The sequence below is a fragment of the Hyla sarda genome, chromosome 5 (assembly GCF_029499605.1).
Source record: "Hyla sarda isolate aHylSar1 chromosome 5, aHylSar1.hap1, whole genome shotgun sequence".
Lineage (NCBI taxonomy): Eukaryota > Metazoa > Chordata > Amphibia > Anura > Hylidae > Hyla > Hyla sarda.
Window position 1 is genome coordinate 324,910,064 of NC_079193.1, and position 20,511 is coordinate 324,930,574.

The window sequence follows — 20,511 nt, forward strand, 5'->3', positions numbered from 1 at the left end:
AACTCCCATCATGGGCAGAGTCTGTCAATGATGGGAGTAGTAGTTCTAACTGTTCCAAAATAGTCCCGCAGCCGGGGGGGGGGGGGGGGGATAAGCAAGTGCCGTCTCAGCGCTGCTCCCATCAACCATGATGGGAGTAGTTGTAGTTTAGCAGTGTTGAGGGACAGTTCCTGTATCCCCCAGCTGCCTTGGTAGAACACTTTCCTATGTGTCCTTTTTCATGGTGTACTTGTGAAAGAAAAAAAAAAAGAAAAAATAAAGTGTCTAAAAAAACAAAACAAAAAAAAAAAACAACGCACTTTATAAATAGTCTCCACTGTAAAATGCTTTCCACAATACACAAAAAATACTTGCTTTTTCCTCTATCAAAAAAGACGCACAAAAAAAATTAACTGTGCAAATTTTTGGAAAAATACCCGGGGGGGGGGGGGGGGGGGGGGTGAGGCGGTTAGGGAGATAAGCATGCAGTCTTCTGCCGGCTTGTTCTCCTGAGCGGTGAAGGTCTGAACACTCCAACACCTGGCAATCAAAACTTTTGATATTTAGCTAGAACATGTCAAAAGTTGTTTTTTCTCACACAAGACTTAATAAATTGGGAGTAGGACCAACCCCTACAATGTTAAATAAATTGAAGGCAAGTTGATTAGATTTGGGTTTGGTGAATATTACTGTCAATTTGCTCAATGGTAACGAGCGATCCTTTTTCCATTAAAGACACAATAGTGTTTGTCACCTTTTTGTAGTCCACAGTGAACACCAACATTGCAGAATAAGCATTACACATACACAAGAAAACAGTTGAGCAAATTTGCTGAGATGGCTGCCAGTCTAAAGTGCTTTCCAGACTCTCCCACAGATGATATCAGGAGAAGAATAGCATTAGACATGTTGATTTTGTTTTTGGTTAAGCCGCCAATGCCGATGCTGTATAACAACAGCAGCTTACCCCGTACCTCTCCTCGCAACTCTCTTCGTTCAGAACACATAAATGTTCAGCCAAGCATTCATGTATAAGTCGTCCGGATAGATCGCTGTTAGCTGAAGGAGCATTTGGCTGACAGCTTCTGCATGTGTATGGTTTATACTTAAAACCTTTTTAGCTTGATAGACCTCTTGCTATATCGCGCCTGATCCCTTGTTCGCACGGGAGATAAGTTACAACCAGAGGCATCTGATTGCATCTTATTCTACCCTCTACACTGAAATAAACACAACCAAGTGTGCACAGTCATGATCCAGATGGGAGAGATATCTGGGGAGGTGACAGCTGTCATATCTATGGCCAACTTTAGGTTTCAGATCCTAAATGAATCGTATTCATCTCTATATCAGGACTATTATAAGTGATGAACATTGTATTTTTTAAATCCTTTATTTCTTGAAACCAAATATACAAATTATATGTATAAAACAGAACAATGTGTTAACAGTAAAGTATGTATTCTCTAATCCAGTAAGGGGTTTTCCCATAATTGAAAAATTATGCCTGAAGAGTGCCTGATTTGTGGCAGTCTTACCCACTGGGACCCACCACCAATAACAAGAACAGGGGTCCTGTCAACCATTTGTGATGCTCCATGCAATCTCTCTGGGACTGCCAAAGATATCTGTGGAGTGAATTCAGCTTTTTGTTTACACTCCCATAGGCCTAAGATATAGCGGCAGTATCTAATTAAATGATTGGTTGGGGGTCCCATTAGGTTTTTTAAATAATTCTTATAGAGAAAAACTCTTTAACTAGCACATATAGATTGAAATGAGCTTTGGTTCAATCTCACCAATACCTACTGAAATGTCAAATTCTCCATTCCGCTCGAATGATCTAATATTTACCAGCTGTAAATATTTTTTTTTTAATACAACTTTGGATTAATACTTTGCACACTATGTAATTTTGCATGTCACTCACTCATTTAAAAAAAATTATTTAAATTTTTTTTTCCATCATCAAAAGGAAACTAGGATCCGTCAGCACATCAGTCTCTATAATTCCCTAAGTCTTTTTGCACAACTGAATAAATGTCTACAGTCCAAGTGCTGAAGAAACTCATCAAAAGTCAATAAATCCCATCATCCGCTTCGCTCACACTTGCACAGAAGTCTTGCTTAGCTGTAGAATGGTCTAGGAAACAGTCCACACCAAATACTTTCAGCTGCTCCTCGGAGATGCGTCTCAACAGGATCTCTGTGTCCTGGAATCTTTTATGGTTTAGTTTTTCAGCCCTGGATGCTTCTTCTTTTGTTGAGAATCTGACAAGCGCTTCTCCCAGACTGTCCCCATGATCATTATACAACAGACATATGTCCTTTTCAGTCAAAGTAAATCCAGTTAAAAAGTCAAGAACATCAAGTTTACACACACAAGCTGCAAAGTTTCTTAAATATAAGTATTTTAGTTCAGGTTCTATCCCTTTGTCCTCTAAAGCTGTATCCTCCAAGACAACTTCTTTCTTGCTTTTGATTAATTCCATCATATTCTCTTTGGAGATGGGCAGCACCCGCACACGACGACCCTTGAGAACTGCTTTGTCCAGCTCAAGAGCCCGTATGTAGTCATTTTCTGTGACAAACATCACAAAGCATTCCCGTAGTCTGCTGCCATTTTTGTCACACAGAAATGTGATCTGGGAGTCGCCAACAATTTCGAACAAAAACTTCCTTATGTGTGATTTTTCAGCACGGAGACTTACATTCACTAGATGTGCATAAAACTCGCGAATGCACACAGTGTCGTGATCATTCACGGACATTTCTGGTAACCATTTGCTTCCTTGTTTTTGCTTGTTCTTATGCGGACATGGCTTAATTTTACCACCCCAGGAGATCCATTCCTTTTCATTCGAATGTTTAACAGATAATACAGAAAACACAATTCGCTTTCCATTCCTTTTCATTTCCCGTTTATGTTGAGGCCATTGATAAGTCCCCAGGATCCTTTGGACGTGACGCGATTCCCCAAAGTGTACAAGGGCCTGCCCATTTCTAACTTTAATTACACTTTTCATAGACAATTCTTTGAAAATACTTTTTACATGATAAAGTTGGGCATCTAAGGGTCTGTAGGTTATACGTAAATAGCCAGGGATACATTTGTGTGTGCAGCGATTAGGATGCTGCTGAAATGCTGCTTTGTACTTGTTATCTACTGAAACATATACTGGAAAACCCATCAGTAGTTGGCCTGACATTTTCAGAGCCAAGGGCACACAAGACACTTTCTTAAATCTAACAAAAGCCTCTCCGTTTACACCACCAATAATTACAACACCATAAGGAGGAATCCTCAATTCACTAAAGAAATTTTTAATGTGACTGGAGTCTGCGTTAGGTGGAAGACCTTGTAATCGCACAATCCGCGCCATCTTTATGCTTTCTCAATTTGTTCCCTGTTGGCATAGAAAACGTACATATTAAGTTACACACAATAATTACCCAACATAATTGAGAATTTACTCAAGATATACTCCATGCACACGTGTGCAACACTCTTAGGGTATGTTCACACCACGTAACGTGAACAGTATCTCAGCTTGCAGAATTCCACGAGCGGAGATTCCATCTGGCGGCTGCCGAAATACATCGGCGGTAGGACCGTGCGGCACTGCACCGTCACCATTGAATGCTATGCAGTGCTCGCTGACTTCCATGCAAAAAAAAAATGAACATGTTCTTTCTTTGCGCTGATCAATTTCAGCGGCGGACAATAATTGTCCGCCGCTAAAATTCCGCAGTGTGGACAGGTCTGCAGAAGACCCATTCACACTGTTAGGAGTTCACACCGCAGAATTCTGACTCGCAATTCAGCACGGAATTCTGCACTATTTACTCAGTGTGAGCATACCCTTATATTGTATTCAGATGTAATGAAGATTTGTGATAAGATTACAAGATAAAATGACAAAGCAGCTCCACTAGTACAATTTTTTCACCCAATGTATTTTTCCTACACATTTTGTTGCACATAGGTTGCATGTACATCAGACACAATGTATTTTCCTGGACTACAGCTGCCACACGAGTGCATGTCAATGCTAAGATAAGGGATTGGCTACATCATCACATACTGGGACATCATAACGGCACTTCTACCAGGTACTCTGTAGAGGCAGCAGTACTGGATCAATTACACGCTGAGTATATGGTATTATTTGTCCTCCCATTACATAGACCTGCAAAATACACCGTAAGACCACTGAAGTCTTTAGGACACTGTCAGTGCAGCAATATGAGGGCTTGATATTTTTATGGGATGAATTTTACACTTGATTAAATCATCATTTTTGGGTAAAAAAAATAAAAATAAAAATGTATTAACAGGGCCTGAATATATGCTCTGACCACCCTGTTCTTAAAGGAGTACTCCGGTGGAAATACATTTTTTTCCAAATCATCTGGTACCAGAAAGTTAAACGGATCTGTAAATTACGTCTATTAAAAATTGTAATCCTTCCAGTATTTATGAGCTGCTGTATACTACAGAGGAAGTTGAGTTGTTCTTTTCTGTCTGACCACAATGCTCTCTACTGACCTGTCCAGAGCAGGAGAGGTTTGCTATGGGGATTTGCGATTTGCTCCTACTCTGGACAGTTCCTGACACGGACAGAGGTGTCAGCAGAGAGCACTGTTGTCTAACAAAAGAAAAACTCAAATTCAGCAGCTGATAAGTACTGGAAGGATTAAGATTTTTTTTTTTTTATAGAAGTAATTTACAAATCTGTTTAACTTTCTGGCACCAGTTGAAAAGTAACGACGTACCTCTTTAATGCACCAGAGGGTATCTTTACACTCTGAAGCGTTTACAATCTATGAAGTGAGTGCAGGAGCTTCATGGAGGGTAGGTTCCAGCTTATCAGCAGGCTGAACCTCACCACTTATGGTGGATATCCGCGTGACATCAATGCTGATGACAGCAGCAAAACAGTTGAGGGCTTCAGGGACACTAACCACCTGCTCTGGGGGAATTCTCTTGTAGGGATGTCCCGATACTGGTATAGGTACACTGGACATTTGCAAGAGTACTTGTACTCATGTATATGTCCCCGATACCTAATCCGATAACACTCACCGGCGGGACCCCTGCTGGCAGGTATCACAGCGGTGCCGAACTATGCAGCGCGCGTCATAGTCAGCACCTGTTGCTAATACCGAACATCACCTCTAAAAGTCCTGAAGTTAACTGCCGTTTAGCTCAGGGATGCTGATTGGATCACTGTGGTGAAATAGCGGTGTCCCGATCAGCTTAAAGGATGTCCGGAGGTCCCTTACTGTGCTCCATACCATCCAATAGTTGCTCATTTACTGCTGCCAGCCATGGTAGGCGGTAATAAAGGAGCGCCGATAACAATGATCAATGCTATGCTATGGCATATCAGTGAAAACAAAGTGTAAAAAAGTAAATTAAATAAAATGTGAATTAACCCCCTCTCTAACAGTTAGAATCACCGTCCCTTTAAATAAAACTTATATATATATATATATATATATATATATATATATATATATATATATATATATATATAAAAAAAGCTCTACCTTTTAATAACTTAAAATAAAAAAAATCTGTCACATGACATAGTAAAAAAAAATATTGCTAATTGGTAGTGGAGAGTACTTAAAAAAAAAAAAAAAAGGATTGGTACTCATACTCTTAAAAAATGGTATTGGGACATCACTATTCTCTTGTATAGTTGCAGTAAGACGATCACCGATCTTACTTGTGGATTGTAAGCCCTTACGGGCAGGCCTCTCTCTAACAGACTGCAATTTATTCTGTATCACATTCACTGTATTTTAGTCACTGTATCACAGTCATGTATTTTAACCCTTATAAGTGTGGTGCCCTGTAACATAACCAAGGGTGCTTTATAGATAAATAATAAACTGATCAATGCTATGCAACAGCATAGCACTGAACAGTAATAGCAGCATGTAATAGTACCCTAAGAAGACTTCAAAAATGTGGCTGCGGCCTAGAGTGGAGTCCAGAAGCCTTCACAAGTCACAAGAAGCCTTCTGTCCTGTCACATGCCAGAATCTCCATTCTCCATCCTCCGTGCAGTGACAGATCTTCCTGGAGTTTTTTAAATAACAATGCCCATTGAACAGTACATAAAAAATAAACGTGTACTTCTGCGTTGCCTCTGGTATCCTGCTACAGTTCCTGAGTGCAATCTTCTGGGTGATTGGCAATAGAATACCGGAGGCCCCGGATAAACCCTTTAACTCTTTCCTGGCCCCCTAATCCTAGTTTTTTTTATTTGGCCAACAAATTGGTTGTGACAATAATCGTTAGTTGCAGCCCTAGTCTGAACTATTAAAATGTTTATGATCCCAAGGTGAACAGTGTAAACAGAAATACAAAATGTCACGCCAAAAATGCAGATTTTTTTTGGTCACTTCATATATCAGGAAAAAAGAAAATTAAAAAAAGTGATGGTACCGATCAAAACTACAGGTCACAGCACAAAAAAATGAGACCTAATATAGTCCCATACACAGAAAAACAAAAGAAAAAGCTGTATAGGGGTCAGAACAGGGACATTTTAACCCCTTAAGGACCAATGACGTACCGGTACGTCATTGGTCCTGCTCTTCTGATATAACGCGGGGTTACACAGTAACCCCGCATCATATCATGGCGGGCCCGGCGTCATAGTGAAGCCGGGACCTGCCTCTAATAGCGCGCAGCGCCGATCGCGGCGCCGCGCGCTATTAACCCTTTAGCCGCGCGCTCAAAGCTGAGCCGCGCGGCTAAAAGTGAAAGTTCCCGGCTAGCTCAGTCGGGCTGTTCGGGATAGCTGCGGCTAATCGCGGCATCCCGAACAGCTGACAGGACAGCGGGAGGGCCCCTTCCTGCCTCCTCGCTGTCCGATCGCCGAATGACTGCTCAGTGCCTGAGATCCAGGCATGAGCAGTCATGCGGCAGAATCGTTGATCACTGGTTTCTTATGAGAAACCAGTGATCAACATAGAAGATCAGTGTGTGCAGTGTTATAGGTCCCTATGGGACCTATAACACTGCAAAAAAAAAGTGAAAAAAAAAAGTGAATAAAGATCATTTAACTCCTCCCCTATTAAAAGTTTGAATCACCCCCCTTTTCCAATAAAAAAAAAAAACACAGTGTAAATAAAAATAAAAATAAACATATGTGGTATCACCGCGTGCGGAAATGTCCGAATTATAAAAATATATCATTAATTAAACCGCTCGGTCAATGGCGTGCGCACAAAAAAATTCCAAAGTCCAAAATAGTGCATTTTTGGTCACTTTTTATATCATTTAAAAATGAATAAAAAGTGATCAATAAGTCCTATCAATGCAAAAATGGTACCGTTAAAAACTTCAGATCACGGCGCAAAAAATGAGCCCTCATACCGCCCCATACACGGAAAAATAAAAAAGTTATAGGGGTCAGAAGATGACAATTTTAAACGTATTAATTTTCCTGCATGTAGTTATGATTTTTTCCAAAAGTCCGACAAAATCAAACCTATATAAGTAGGGTATCATTTTAATCGTATGGACCTACAGAATACATATTAGGTGTCATTTTTACCGAAAAATGTACTACGTAGAAACGGTAGCCCCCAAAAGTTACAAAACAGCGTTTTTTTTTCAATTTTGTCGCACAATGATTTTTTTTCCCGCTTCACCATAGATTTTTGGGCAAAATGACTGACGTCATTACAAAGTAGAATTGGTGGCGCAAAAAATAAGCCATCATATGGATTTTTAGGTGTAAATTTGAAAGAGTTATGATTTTTTAAAGGCAAGGAGCAAAAAACGAAAATGCAAAAACGGAAAAACCTCCGGTCCTTAAGGGGTTAAATGGGCACTGTCAGATACAAAAACTTTTGATATGTTGTAAAGCATGTATAACCAATGGGTTTTGCAATTGCTTTCATGAGACAATTTTCAGTATTTCATACTGAAAAAGCCAGACAAACAACTGCCCCCCCCCCCCCTGCCTGCTTGGACACACTTGGACACATACTAGTCCTGCTGTGTCCATGCGTCATCACTTACGTCATGGACACACTTCCTTAATTAACAGCTGTGAGCGCAGGGCTCAGAGATGGAGGAAAAATCCTCCCACTGTCAGCTTGTGTCTCACTACAGTCAGTGAGGACATGCTGGGAGTTGTAGTTTTGCTAATGCTAGGGGGGGGATGTGAGCAGAAAGCATACTGAGGGAGGGGGTGGAGACTTGCACAGCGAGGACACGCCTCCTCCCTTTGAGAGGAATTCAAACTAGTGAGCTAATAAAGTGTAATAAAATAAAGGTTCTAGAACATAAAAATCAGATGTACATGGTCAGGATTAGGTACTGAGTGATATAATAAAAAATGATTTTTTGGTTGGATCTGACGGGTACGGTTTAAGCATACTTATTTTCTTTAACCCCTTAAGGACCAAGGACGTACCGTATGTCCTGAGTCCGCTACCGTTTTATAACGCGGGGCGGGCCTGGCACCTAGGACCCGTGGCTAATAGCGTGCGATACTGATCGCGGTGCCGCGCGCTATTAACCCTTTAGACACGGCGTTAAAGTTGATCGCCGCATCTAAAGTGAAACTAAACTACCCCCGGCTAGCTCAGCGGACTGTTCAGGATAGTCGTGGTGAAATCGCGGCATTCTGAACAGCTAGGCATTTCCACCTAGAATATAACATATTTTCAGTTGTTTCACACTTTTTTGCTATGTATATAATTCCACATGTGTTAGTTCATAGTTTTGATGCCTTCAGTGTGAATCGACAATTTTCATAGTCATGAAAATAAAGAAAACACTTTGAATGAGAAGGTGTGTCCAAACTTTTGGTCTGTACTGTAAGTAGGGTATCATTTTAACCGTATGGACCTACAGAATAAACATAAGGTATCATTTTTATCGAAAAATGCACTGCGTAGAAGCGGAAGCCCCCAAAATTTACAAAATTATGTTTTTTTCTTCAATTTTGTCGCACAATGATTTTTTTCCCGTTTCGTCATAGATTTTTGGGTAAAATGACTGATGTCATTACAAAGCAGAATTGGTGGCGCAAAAAACAAGCCATCATATGGATTTTTAGGTGCAAAATTGAAAGTTATGATTTTTTTTAAAGGTAAGGAGGAAAAAACGGAAAAACGCCTGGTCCTTAAAGGGGTAGTCCAGTGGTGAAAGACGAATCCCCTATCCTAAGGATAGGGGATAAGTTTCAGGTTGTGGGGGTCCGACTGCTAGGGCCCCCCGCGATCTCCCCCCGGGGGCCAGGCTCGCTGGCCAGATAGCGCGTGTTCACCACCGCACGAAGCGGCGGCCAACACGCCACCTCAATACATCGCTATGGCAAAGCCAGAGATTGCCAAAGGCAGCGCTTCGGCACTGCCATAGAGTTTATTGAGGGGGCGTGTCAGCCGGCGCTTCATGCGGTGGTCAACACACGCCATCTGGCCAGCGAGCCTGGGCCCCACACAGAGATGGGGGGGGGGCCCCAGCGGTCGGACTCCCCGCGATCTGAAGCTTATCCCTTATCCCTAGGATAGGGGATACCTTTTCACCACTGGATATCTCCTTAAAAGGGGTTAAAAAATAAAATATAGTAAAATAAATAACCTACATAAATTGGATATAGTTGTAACTAGGGATGTCCCGATACCGATACTAGTATCGGGGCCGATACCCAGCATGTGCATGGTATCGGGGACTCGTCTAATGCCCCGGATACCAAATCCGATATCTGGTGGAGTGCTCCGCTGCTTCTCTGATCCGCATCATGCCGCAGCCTTGTTCTGCTGTTCCGATTATGCTGCTCCGTTCTGCATCATGTGGTCTTATGGCGGAGCATGTGACACCCACGTCACTGCACGTCCTCCCCTGCGCCCAGCGTAACGCTACGGAGGAAGCAGTGTGACGTGTGTATCACATGCTCCTCCATAAGACCACAGGATGCAGACGGCAGAACGGAGTAGCAGCAGTAAAGGAAGCAGCAGAACGTGACAGCGACAGGCAAGTAAGCAACTAAAGTGGGGTCCTCCTGGCTTCAAGTGGGGGTCCTTCAGGCTAAAAGTCGGGTCCTGCTGGCTAAAAGGGGGGGTCCTGCTGGCTAAAAGTCATGTCCTTCTGGCTAAAATGGGGCCCTGCTGGCTATAGGAGGGCTGATACAAATGTCTGCAGGGAGCTGCTGTCTAATGTCTTCAACTATCTATACTACCTACAAGAGGATACTACCTACTATTAAAGACAATCTCACAGCAGAGTCACCTGCACTAACTTCAATTTATAGGTAGAAAGTGCAGGTGACCCGGTTTCAACCACTGCTCACCATTGGGGAGATATATCAAAACCTATGCAAAGGAAAAGTTGCTGAGTTGCCCATAGCAACCAATCAGATCACTTTCATTTTGCAGAGGTCTTGTTAAAAATGAAAGAAGCGATCTGATTGGCTGCTATGGGTAACTGGGCAACTTTTCCTCTATACAGGTTTTGATAAATCTCACTCCATGTGATCATCAGTCATCGTTCTCGCTGCCAATACAAATTCCCTGTTCTGCCCAATGGAGGAGAGAGAAATCTTGGCTCATATTGCAGCAGCCGCCTCCATTGTACACAACAAGAACCCACATATCATACGGTAAACAGCGCCAGAAACCGCGTGACCCTGGAGTCAGATTCCCTTTAAAATAAAAGTACTCGTACTTGGTATCGGCGAGTACTAGAATTAAAGTATCGGTACTCGTACTCGGTCTTAAAAAAAAATGGTATTGGGACATCCCTAGTTGTAACCAAATTGACCTACAAGAATAAAGATAACGTCATTGTATGTAACAAAAACCCCACGCCTGCAACCCCTCCCCGTCATCTTTAAAAAAAAAAAAAAAAAAAGTTGGAGTGCTCATGTATCTGTGGTGATTTTTTTTTACTATAGAGTTTTACCATATACATGTTTTACTGCAGTTCAATTGAACTGGATAAGAATTAAAAATATATAATTTACAATGAAGTGGATAGGTTTTAGCTGCAGTAACCCGGCCTGGCCACTACGCAATGACTGGCGTTGTCCGCAAAGGCAGACTGTAGGCCGACTGTACACACCTGTTAGGTAATGCTAACTTTATGGTACTGAAGACGGATGTAGCCAGCAACGCCACCTACTGTACGATTCCTTCTCTGCACGCAATACGGTAATATTATAACCTAGCGGAGGGCACTTCCAGTACAGCCCCGGACTCCCGACTGAACTTTACCTGCGCCTCCGCCTACTAACAGCGCCACTCCCCGGCCCTGACAGCCCCGAGCCGCACGCCTGTCACCACCGGGACACACACACACATACATACATACATACATACATACAGACCGCTCCCGGACATTACCAGAACGGAACACCAAGCAGCGACCCCACTACCTCCGAGCTGCTGAGCACCCAGCAATAGCTGACAGAACGCGCAAGCGCAACGAGGACCTTTGACCGTTGACCTCTACGCATGCGCGGATTTAGTTAGTTTTTTTTTTTCTCTTTTCTTGACGACGATCTCTATGGAGATAAGGTGTGCGTGCACGTGACCTCCTGACGTCACGCCCCCTCGAATCCATAGATCAGTGTTTCCCAACCAGGGTGCCTCCAGCTGTTGCAAAACTACAACTCCCAGCATGCCCTGTCCTGGCATGCTGGGTGTTGTAGTTTTGCAACAGCTGGAGGCACCCTGGTTGGGAAACACTGCCATACCTTGTCATCTCCAAACCTGTGTCTGTTGCAAAATTACAACTCCCATCATGCTGCTGTTAGAAAATAATGGGGAGTTTTTTGTTACCATATATATATATAGATGACAGTGTTTCCCAACCAGGGGGCCTCCAGCTTTTGCAAAACTACAACTCCCCGCATGCCCGAACATCCAAAGACTGTCCGGGCATGCAGGGAGTTATAGTTTTACAACAGCTGGAGGCACCCTGGTTGGAAAACGCTGATCTATGAGCTGCAGAAGTAACAGGAATAGAAAAGCTAAAAACCAGCGCCACACCTGTCCTCAGGTTGTCTGTTGAATTACAACTTGATACCTGTAATAAAAGCCCCTAATGCAGTGTGACACTGGCCTTATTTATTTATTTATTTAGTGTCCATGAAAAAAACATAAAAACATGGGGGTCCATGGGAGAAAATCGCTACCATACTGCATTTTGGAAAAAAAATAGCCTTATGCCACAGATTGTGGCTGAAACGCGTCACCTATCTGTCATCATGTTGTGTTACCGCTGAATAAATATTGTTCGCATTGCTTGGAACCTGCGCTGGACATTTCTTCATTTGTTCCGTATAAACAAGTTATACAATACAATAAAGCATATAAAATAAAATATATTGAGGACTGCTGCTGAATTAAAGGGTACCTCTCATCAAATAAACTTTTGATATATTTTAGATTAAAGGAGTAGTCCAGTGGTGACTCAGTGGTTTACAACTTATCCCCTATCTTAAGGATAGGGGATAAGTTGCAGATTGCGGGGGTCCGACCCCTGGGGCCCCCCGCGATCTCCTGTACGGAGCCCCGACAGCCCGCGGGAAGGGGGCGTGTCGACGGCCGACACGCCCCCTCCATACAACTCTATGGCAGACCCGAAGCGCTGCCTTCGGCAATCTCCGGCTCTGCCATTGAGATGTATTGAGGGGGCGTGTCGGCCGCCGCCTCGTGCGGGGGTCGACACCCGCTATCTCGGAAGAGAGAGGGGGCCCCGTACAGAGTGATCGCAGGGGGCCCCAGCGGTCGGACCCCCCGCGATCTCAAACTTATCCCCTATCCTTAGGATAGGGGATACGTTTTTCACCACTGGACTACCCCTTTAATGAATGTTGAATAACTTTCCAATAGCATGTTAATGAAAAATATGCTTCTTTCTACTGTATTTTTCCCGATCAGTCCTGTCAGCAAGCATTTCTGACTCATGCTGGAGTCCTAAACACTCAGAACTGCCAGCCTGCTTTTATTATGTTTACATATTTTTTATATGGAATTTGGGAAAAGGGGGGTGATTCAAACTTAATATGGAAGGGGTTAATGGGTGTTTATTTTTTCCTTTTTTTTATTTTATTATTATTATTATTTTTTTACACTTTTAGTCTCCTTAGGGAACTTTAACCCTTTAAGGACCAAGCCCATTTTAACCTTAAAGACGTGGCCAATTTTATTTTTGGGTTTTCGTTTTTTCCTCCTCACCTTCTAAAATCCACAACTCTTTTATATTTCCATCTACAGACCCATATAAGGGCTTGTTTTTTGCGTGACCAATTGTACATTGTAATGAAACCTCTCATTTTACCAAAAAATTTATGGCGAACCCAAATAATAATTTTTATTAGAGAGGAAATTTAAATGAAAAACACAATTTTGTACATTTTGGAGGGTTTCGTTTTCACACTGTACACTTATGGTAAAAATGACATGTGTTCTATTAGTAACGATCCACAGATTATCCTCTCTAGTATTGCCGAGCATTTTGAGGTATCCTGCTCTGAGATCGAGGTTCGGTCATATTTACAGCAGACATACCTCCCGGCAATATCGGAAGAGGATAGAATAGAACTAGATGCTTCCCCATCTTTAAGTGAGCTAAATGGGGCCCTAGAATCATTAGAGGGAATTCTTCTCCTGGCACCGATGGATTCCCATATGAAGTATACCGGAGATACAAGGAACACCTCATTCCCTGTCTTTTTAGAGTACGGACAGATGCACTGGAAAATGGTACTCTCCCAAGATAACTGTTCCAAGCTAAAATAATACTTATCTTGAAACCGGACAAAAACCCTGGGAAATAGAGTCTTACAGACCGATTTCACTTCTAAACATCGATAATAAAATTTACGCTAGGCTCCAAGAGATAATCAATAAAATAATCCATAAAGATCAGAATGGGATTATCCCGGAACGCAAATTCAATTTTAGGAGACTATATACAAATATGCAAATAACTGGAGAAAATGGGTTCCAATCCATCCTGTTCTTGGATGCGGCAAAGGCATTTGACAGGGTAAAGTGGGAATGCTTATGGGGGACAATGAGAGCATTTGGCATAGGGGAGAAATTTATAAAAATTGTGAAAATATTGTATAAAAAAGCAGAAGCTTGCATCGAGGTCAATGGAGACTCCTCAAGATGGTTCTCTCTTTCCCCCTCTTGTTCGCCCTGTTTATTGATCCCCTAGCAACCCAGATAAGAGACGATCCAAAAATAGAAGGTTTTGGAGCAGAGGACGAAAGGGATAAAATATCCCTATATGCGGATTAGCTAAAGAAAAAAGAGAGAGCGCTCCATAGCTTAATACCGCAGGTGTAGGGTCCAAGAATGGAATAGGAATTGCCCTTACCAGATGAGGTTGTGTAAGCTCACACACAACAGTGGTCAGCGTGAGTAAGTGGTAGATCCAGTCTGCAGCCTTCCCATCCGAGCAAGACAATGGTAGGAGAAGACTTTTGGATGTTGTGGGATTCAACGGCGCTGACTGGGAGCAGACACGTCAAGTAAGCAGGAAGATGGCTTTATTAAAACAATGCAACGCGTTTCACCGCAGGTGCGGCTTCATCAGGCATGACAAACAAAGGAGGAGTTGGTCTTATATACAGGGGGGAATTAACAAATGGACTCAAGTATTTCATAAATAGTAAACATATACAACATAATGCAAAAAAAGCGTACTTAACGTGCATAATGCACAATGTAAAAATAAAATACAAAATATATACATATACAATTATATCCAAGTAGATACCATTACACCAGATAATGTATTATTAATATGCGTAATATTTGCGGCACATACGTGTGTCTGTATACATAGAAAAGCAATAATAATCAAGACTCTATCGTTATTATAATAAGATGGATAATCCTTTTTACAAATAATTTTCATTTTTATTTATATCTATTTCTATCCACATATATACTTTATAATATATATGGGATTTTTGCTTGAGGCAATGCGTGTGTCTGTGTATATATGTACATATATATTTTTGTGTATATTGATTAATTGAACGATATATGTGGATAGAAATCGATATAAATAAAAATGAAAATAAAAATAGAAAACTATTTGTAAAAAGGATTATCCATCTTATTATAATAACAATAGAGTCTTGATTATTATTGCTTTTCTATGTATACAGACACACGTATGTGCCGCAACTATTACGCATATTAATAATCCATTATCTGGTGTAGTGGTATCTACATGGATATAATTGTATATGTCTATATTTTGTATTTTATTTTTCATTGTGCATTATGCACGTTAAGTACGCTTTTTTTTTTTTGTTGTATATGTTTACTATTTATGAAATACTTGAGTCCATTTGTTTTTTAAATTCAGTTTAACCCCTTAAAGGAGTACTCTGGAGCAGACTACTCCTGCTCCATCCTGCCCGGGCTGCAAAATAAATGAAAATAAACCATCTCTCACCTCCCTGGGTTCCCGCGGAGCACCACTACATCTGATCGGTCCTCCGGTCCATCCTCTCCATACTTCCGGGTGTAACGAAGCGTCACATGGTACTCAGCCTATCGCCGGCCACTGCGATGTTCTGCCTTGGCCCATAATAGGCTGAGCGCCATGTGACGCTTCGTTACACCTGGAAGTATGAAGAGGATGGACCGGAGGACCGATCAGATGTAGTGGTGCTCCGCGGGAACCCAGGGAGGTGAGAGATGGTTTATTTTCATTTATTTTGCAGCCCGGGCAGGATGGAGCAGGAGTAGTCTGCTCCAGAGTACTCCTTTAAGGACCAGGGGGTTTTCTGTTTTTGCACTTTAATTTTTTCCTCCTTACCTTAAAACAATCATAACTCTTTCAATTTTGCACCTAAACATCCATATGATGGCTTATTTTTTGCGCCACCAATTCTACTTTGTAATGACATCAGTCATTTTACCCAAAAATCTACAGCGAAACGAGAAAAAATTGAAAAAAAAAAGGCATTTTGTAACTTTTGGGGGCTTCTGTTTCTACGCAGTACATTTTTCGGTAAAAATTACACATTCGCTTTATTCTGTAGGTCCATACGATTAAAATGATACCCTACTTATATAGGTTTGATTTTGTATTACTTCTGAAAAAAATCATAACTACATGCAGGAAAATGTATACGTTTAAAATTGTCATCTTCTGACCCCTATAACTTTTTTATTTTTCCGTGTATGGGGCGGTATGAGGGCTTATTTTTTGCGCCGTGATCTGAAGTTTTTGTCAGTACCATTTTTGTATTAATTGGGCTTTTTATTCATTTTTTCATGATATAAAAAGTGACCAAAAATGCACTATTTTGGACTTTGGAATTTTTTTGATATATTTTTATAATTCGGACATTTCCGCATTTGGCGATACCACATGTTTATTTTTATTTACAGTTTTTTTTTTTTTTTAATGGGAAAAGGGGGGGTGATTCAAACTTTTATTAGGGGAGGGGTTAAATGATCTTTATTCACTTTTTTTCCACTTTTTTTTTTTGCAATGTTATAGCTCCCATAGGGGGCTATAGCACTGCACACACTGATCTTTTACATTGATCAGTGGTTTCTCATAAGATACCACTGATCGATGATTCTGCCGCTTGACTGCTCATGCCTGGATCTCAGGCACTCAGCAGTCATTCGGCGATCGGACACCAGGAGGCAAGGTAGGAGACCCTCCTCGTGTCCCACAGCTGTTCGGGATGCCGCGATTTTGCCACGGACATCCCCCTGAGCTAACCGGCAGTGATTCACTTTCACTTTAGACGCAGCGTTTAACTTTGAACGCCGCGTCTAAAGGGTTAATAGCGCGCGGCACCGCGATCATTGCCGCGCACTATTAGCCACGGGCTCCGCGTTATAGAAAGGGAAAGGACTCAGGATGTATAGGTACCTCCTTGGTCCTTAAGTGGTTAAACTGTATTAAGGTTCAGGGAAGGGTTAATTCCCCCCTGTATATACGACCAACTCCTCCTTTGTTTGTCATGCCTGATAAAGCCGCACCTGCGGTGAAACACGTTGCATTGTTTTAATAAATCCATCTTCCTGCCTACTTGACGTGTCTGAACTGGACAACTCTGTAGTAAAAATGTTAAAAGAGAATTAAAAATGTAAGTACCTGGGGATGCAGATATCGAGGAGTGTATTGGAGTTCCATCAACTAAATACCTTCCCTGTGATAAGGAAGGCTATAGCCTGGAATAAGCTACCTATCTCCAAGTCAGACAAAATAGTGCTCACAAAAGCTATAATAATTCCAAAAATGCTATATTTGTTTTGTGGGACCCCCGTATGGTTTGGAGACCAAATATTAATAAATTTTATGTATTGTTAATTTGTATTGAAAAGCAACACAAAAAAAAAAATTATATTATATATATAAAAAAAATAACGTGTTCTTTATTCTGTGGGTTAATACGAATAAAATGGCTAGATACTTTTATATATTTGAATCGCTTAAAAAAAATCTCAAGCTTTTTGTACAAAATCAGTAATATAAAATAGCCCAATTTCACCACCTATAACTTTTTCATTTTTCTGTATATGAGGCAGTATGAGGGATCCTTTTTTGCACCGTAATCTGTACTTTTTATCGATACCACATTTGCATATATAAAACTTTTAGATCACTTTTTGTAAACATTTTTGGGAACAAAATGTGATAAAAAAAGCAGCATTTTTGGAAATTTTTTATTTTTACTTTTACGCTGTCTACCGTAGGGGATCATTAACATTTTATTTTCATAGTTCGGACATCCCACTGGACCACCAGGGATGGTATAAATGTCCCTTTAGACACCACTATCAGCTTTGACAGCGGCGATCTGAAAGGGTTAATAGCCGCCCACAGCGATGGCCGCATGTAGGCTATTAACGGAGGCATCCAGCTACAGGAATCAGCTGGGGGCCAGACTGTATGGCACGGGCTCGCGGTTAATATAACGCAGAATTTGGGGCCACAAAAAACAATGGGAACAATGCCAAAAAAGCTGTTTTTTTCTGGTAAATATGTGTAACTCTCATTTGGTCTTGTCATGACCATGTTAAATGTTATAATCCTCCCAGTTCACTGCCCCCATCATGATAAACCACACCCTGCCTTTATTTTTTAATTTTTTTTTAGTTTTCTACCTTGATATTGCTCTGTATTTTCTGCTCAGTTTCAGTCATTCACAGACTGGGAAGGGGCGTTACCCAGCAGGCTGTGACATCATCTGAAGCCATACAGGGGAAACTTCCTCCCTCACTCTGCTACACACAGCCCAGAGCAGTTCAGTGTGAGATGAGCTATGATTGGCTAAGGCTGCACCCCCCCATCATTTCCTGATATTGGACTTCCAAAGTCCAAAGTCTGTGCAAGAGATGGGGGGGAAATGTGTTCTGGACAAGTAGGGTGACACCTAGTGGCAGCTTTTTTTTAAACACAAGGAGAGCAATAGCAAAATTAGCTTTAATGACCGTGCCCATTTATTAGATGTATACATTAGTTAAAAAAAAAAAAAAATGGTCATACAGGCTAGGACCGTTTACTCCTTGCTGCTCCAGCGCCACTAACCTGAAGGCTGCAATGGCTGAAGCCTGTACATTGTGCACGTGACAACGCAGACAATCACCGGCCTCCCCAGTCACATGCTATACATGTGGGAAGAGACCACTGCGGCCAGTGACTGGCTGTGTCATGTGCACGGTGTATGGGATGTCATGTTTTAGCAGGGGCAGGGGGGAGGCAAACCAATCGTGTGGTGATCCAGCACAGAAGCTCCAGTTAGAACCCTGGTATCTGTACTAGTGTCTGCAGTCAATTGGTGGCCTCAGTGGTCACATGTAGTACTAATGGTGTCACCGCTCAGGGATGGGAGCCATGATGTCAGTAGTGCATCATGCTGATATGTAAAGAGGCAAACAATTGTCTTTAACCCCTTAACAGCCATGCAGCAGGTCTGTGAAGCGAGGACCCGTGGCTAATGCCGGACAACGGCGATAGGGCTGATGCCCAGCATTAACTCTTTAGATGCCGCAATGTTGACAAAAAATACACTACCGGCAGCTCAGCGGAGCTGATCTGGATCGCAGGGAAATTGCGATGTCCTGATCAGCTGAGAGGACGTCGGGAGGGCCCTTACCTGCCTCCTTACCGTCCGATCGGTTTTTCAATGTTCCAGTCAGTCTCAGCAGGCTGGAGCAATAGAGCACAGATAGCACTGATCAGTGTATGCAATCTAATGATTGCATGCAATAGTCCCCTATGGACTAGAAAATAGTGTAAAAAAAACAAACTGTTTAAATCACCCCCTCCCTTTTCCTGTAAAAAAATAAATATGTAATCGGTATCGCCACATACGTAAATATCCGAATTATAAAAATATAATGTTAATTAAACTGTATGGTCAATGCTGTATACATAAAAGATACCAAAGTCCAGAATTGTGTATTTTTGGTCACTTTGTATACCCCCCCCACAAATTTTTTTTTATAAAAGGTGATCAAAAAGTCCCTTCAAAACAAAAATGGTATCGATAACAACTACAGATCAGGGTGCCCTCACAGATCCCTGTATACGTAAAAATAAAAAAAAGTTATAGGGGTCAGAAGAATTGCTCTGCATAGAATCGGAAGCCCCCAAAATGACAAAATGAGATTTTTTTTTCCAATTTTGCCCCACAAATAATTTGTTTTGGTTTTGCCGTAGATTTTGTGGTGAAATGATTGATGTAATTACAAAGCACAATTAGTGGCACAAAAAACAAGCCCTCATATGGGTCTGTAGGTGGAAAATTGAAAGCGTTCTCAATTTTTAGAAGGCGAGGTGGAAAAAAAGGTACAAAAAAAAAAAAAAAAAAAAATTGCATCCTTAACATAGTTACATAGTTAGTACGGTCGAAAAAAGACATATGTCCATCAAGTTCAACCAGGGAATTAAGGGGTAGGGGTGTGGCGCGATATTGAGGAAGGGATGAGATTTTATATTTCTTCATACGCATTAATGTTATTTTGTTCCAGGAATGTATCTAATCCTGTTTTAAAGCTGTAAATTGTTCCAGCTGTGACCAGTTCCTGAGGTAGACCGTTCCATAAATTCACAGTGCTCACGGTAAAGAAGGCGTGTCACCCCTTGAAACTAAGCTTTTTCTTCTCCAGACGGAGGGAGTTCCCCCTCGTCCTTTGGGGGGGTTTAACCTGGAACAGTTTTTCTCCATATTTTTTGTATGGGCCATTAATATACTTATATACGTTTATCATATCCCCCCTTAAACGTCTCTTCTCAAGACTAAACAATTGTAACTCCTTTAATCGCTCCTCATAGCTTAGATGTTCCATGCCCCATATTAGTTTAGTCGCGCGTCTCTGCACCCTTTCCAGCTCCACAGTGTCCCTTTTATGGACAGGTGCCCAAAACTGAACAGCATATTCCAGGTGAGGCCGTACCAATGCTTTATAAAGGGGGAGTATTATGTCCCTGTCCCTTGAGTCCATGCCTCTTTTTATACATGACAATATAATGCCGGCTTTGGAAGCAGCAGCCTGACA

The 20,511-nt window shown here is 41.6% G+C and overlaps 2 protein-coding genes across 3 annotated transcripts in view; both read right to left on the reverse strand.

The window, feature by feature from the left end:
- Positions 1-11,431, reverse strand: part of LOC130274242 (RNA-binding protein 12B-B-like) — a 47,860-nt gene extending 36,429 nt beyond the window's left edge. The window contains exon 1 of the mRNA XM_056522325.1: positions 11,356-11,431. The gene's annotated coding sequence lies outside the window, so the exon portion shown is untranslated. The remainder of the gene's footprint in view (positions 1-11,355) is intronic.
- On the reverse strand, positions 1,367-11,420 carry LOC130274243 (RNA-binding protein 12-like). 2 transcript variants are annotated; one of them, XM_056522327.1, is made up of 2 exons: positions 11,388-11,420; positions 1,367-3,386 (listed from the first exon to the last, which is right to left on the reverse strand). In XM_056522327.1, the coding sequence occupies exon 2, from the start codon at positions 3,360-3,362 to the stop codon at positions 2,058-2,060; it is 1,305 nt and encodes a 434-aa protein (XP_056378302.1). In that variant the 5' UTR covers positions 3,363-3,386; positions 11,388-11,420; the 3' UTR covers positions 1,367-2,057. The 2 variants fall into 2 exon arrangements, with proteins under 2 accessions (XP_056378302.1, XP_056378301.1); XM_056522326.1 differs by lacking the exon at positions 11,388-11,420 and adding an exon at positions 11,075-11,333.
- Positions 11,432-20,511: the final 9,080 nt, after the last annotated feature.

Excerpts from the sequence above, each read along its gene's own strand:
- LOC130274243 (XM_056522327.1), bottom strand. The coding sequence starts at position 3,362 with ATGGCGCGGATTGTGCGATTACAAGGTCTTCCACCTAACGCAGACTCC.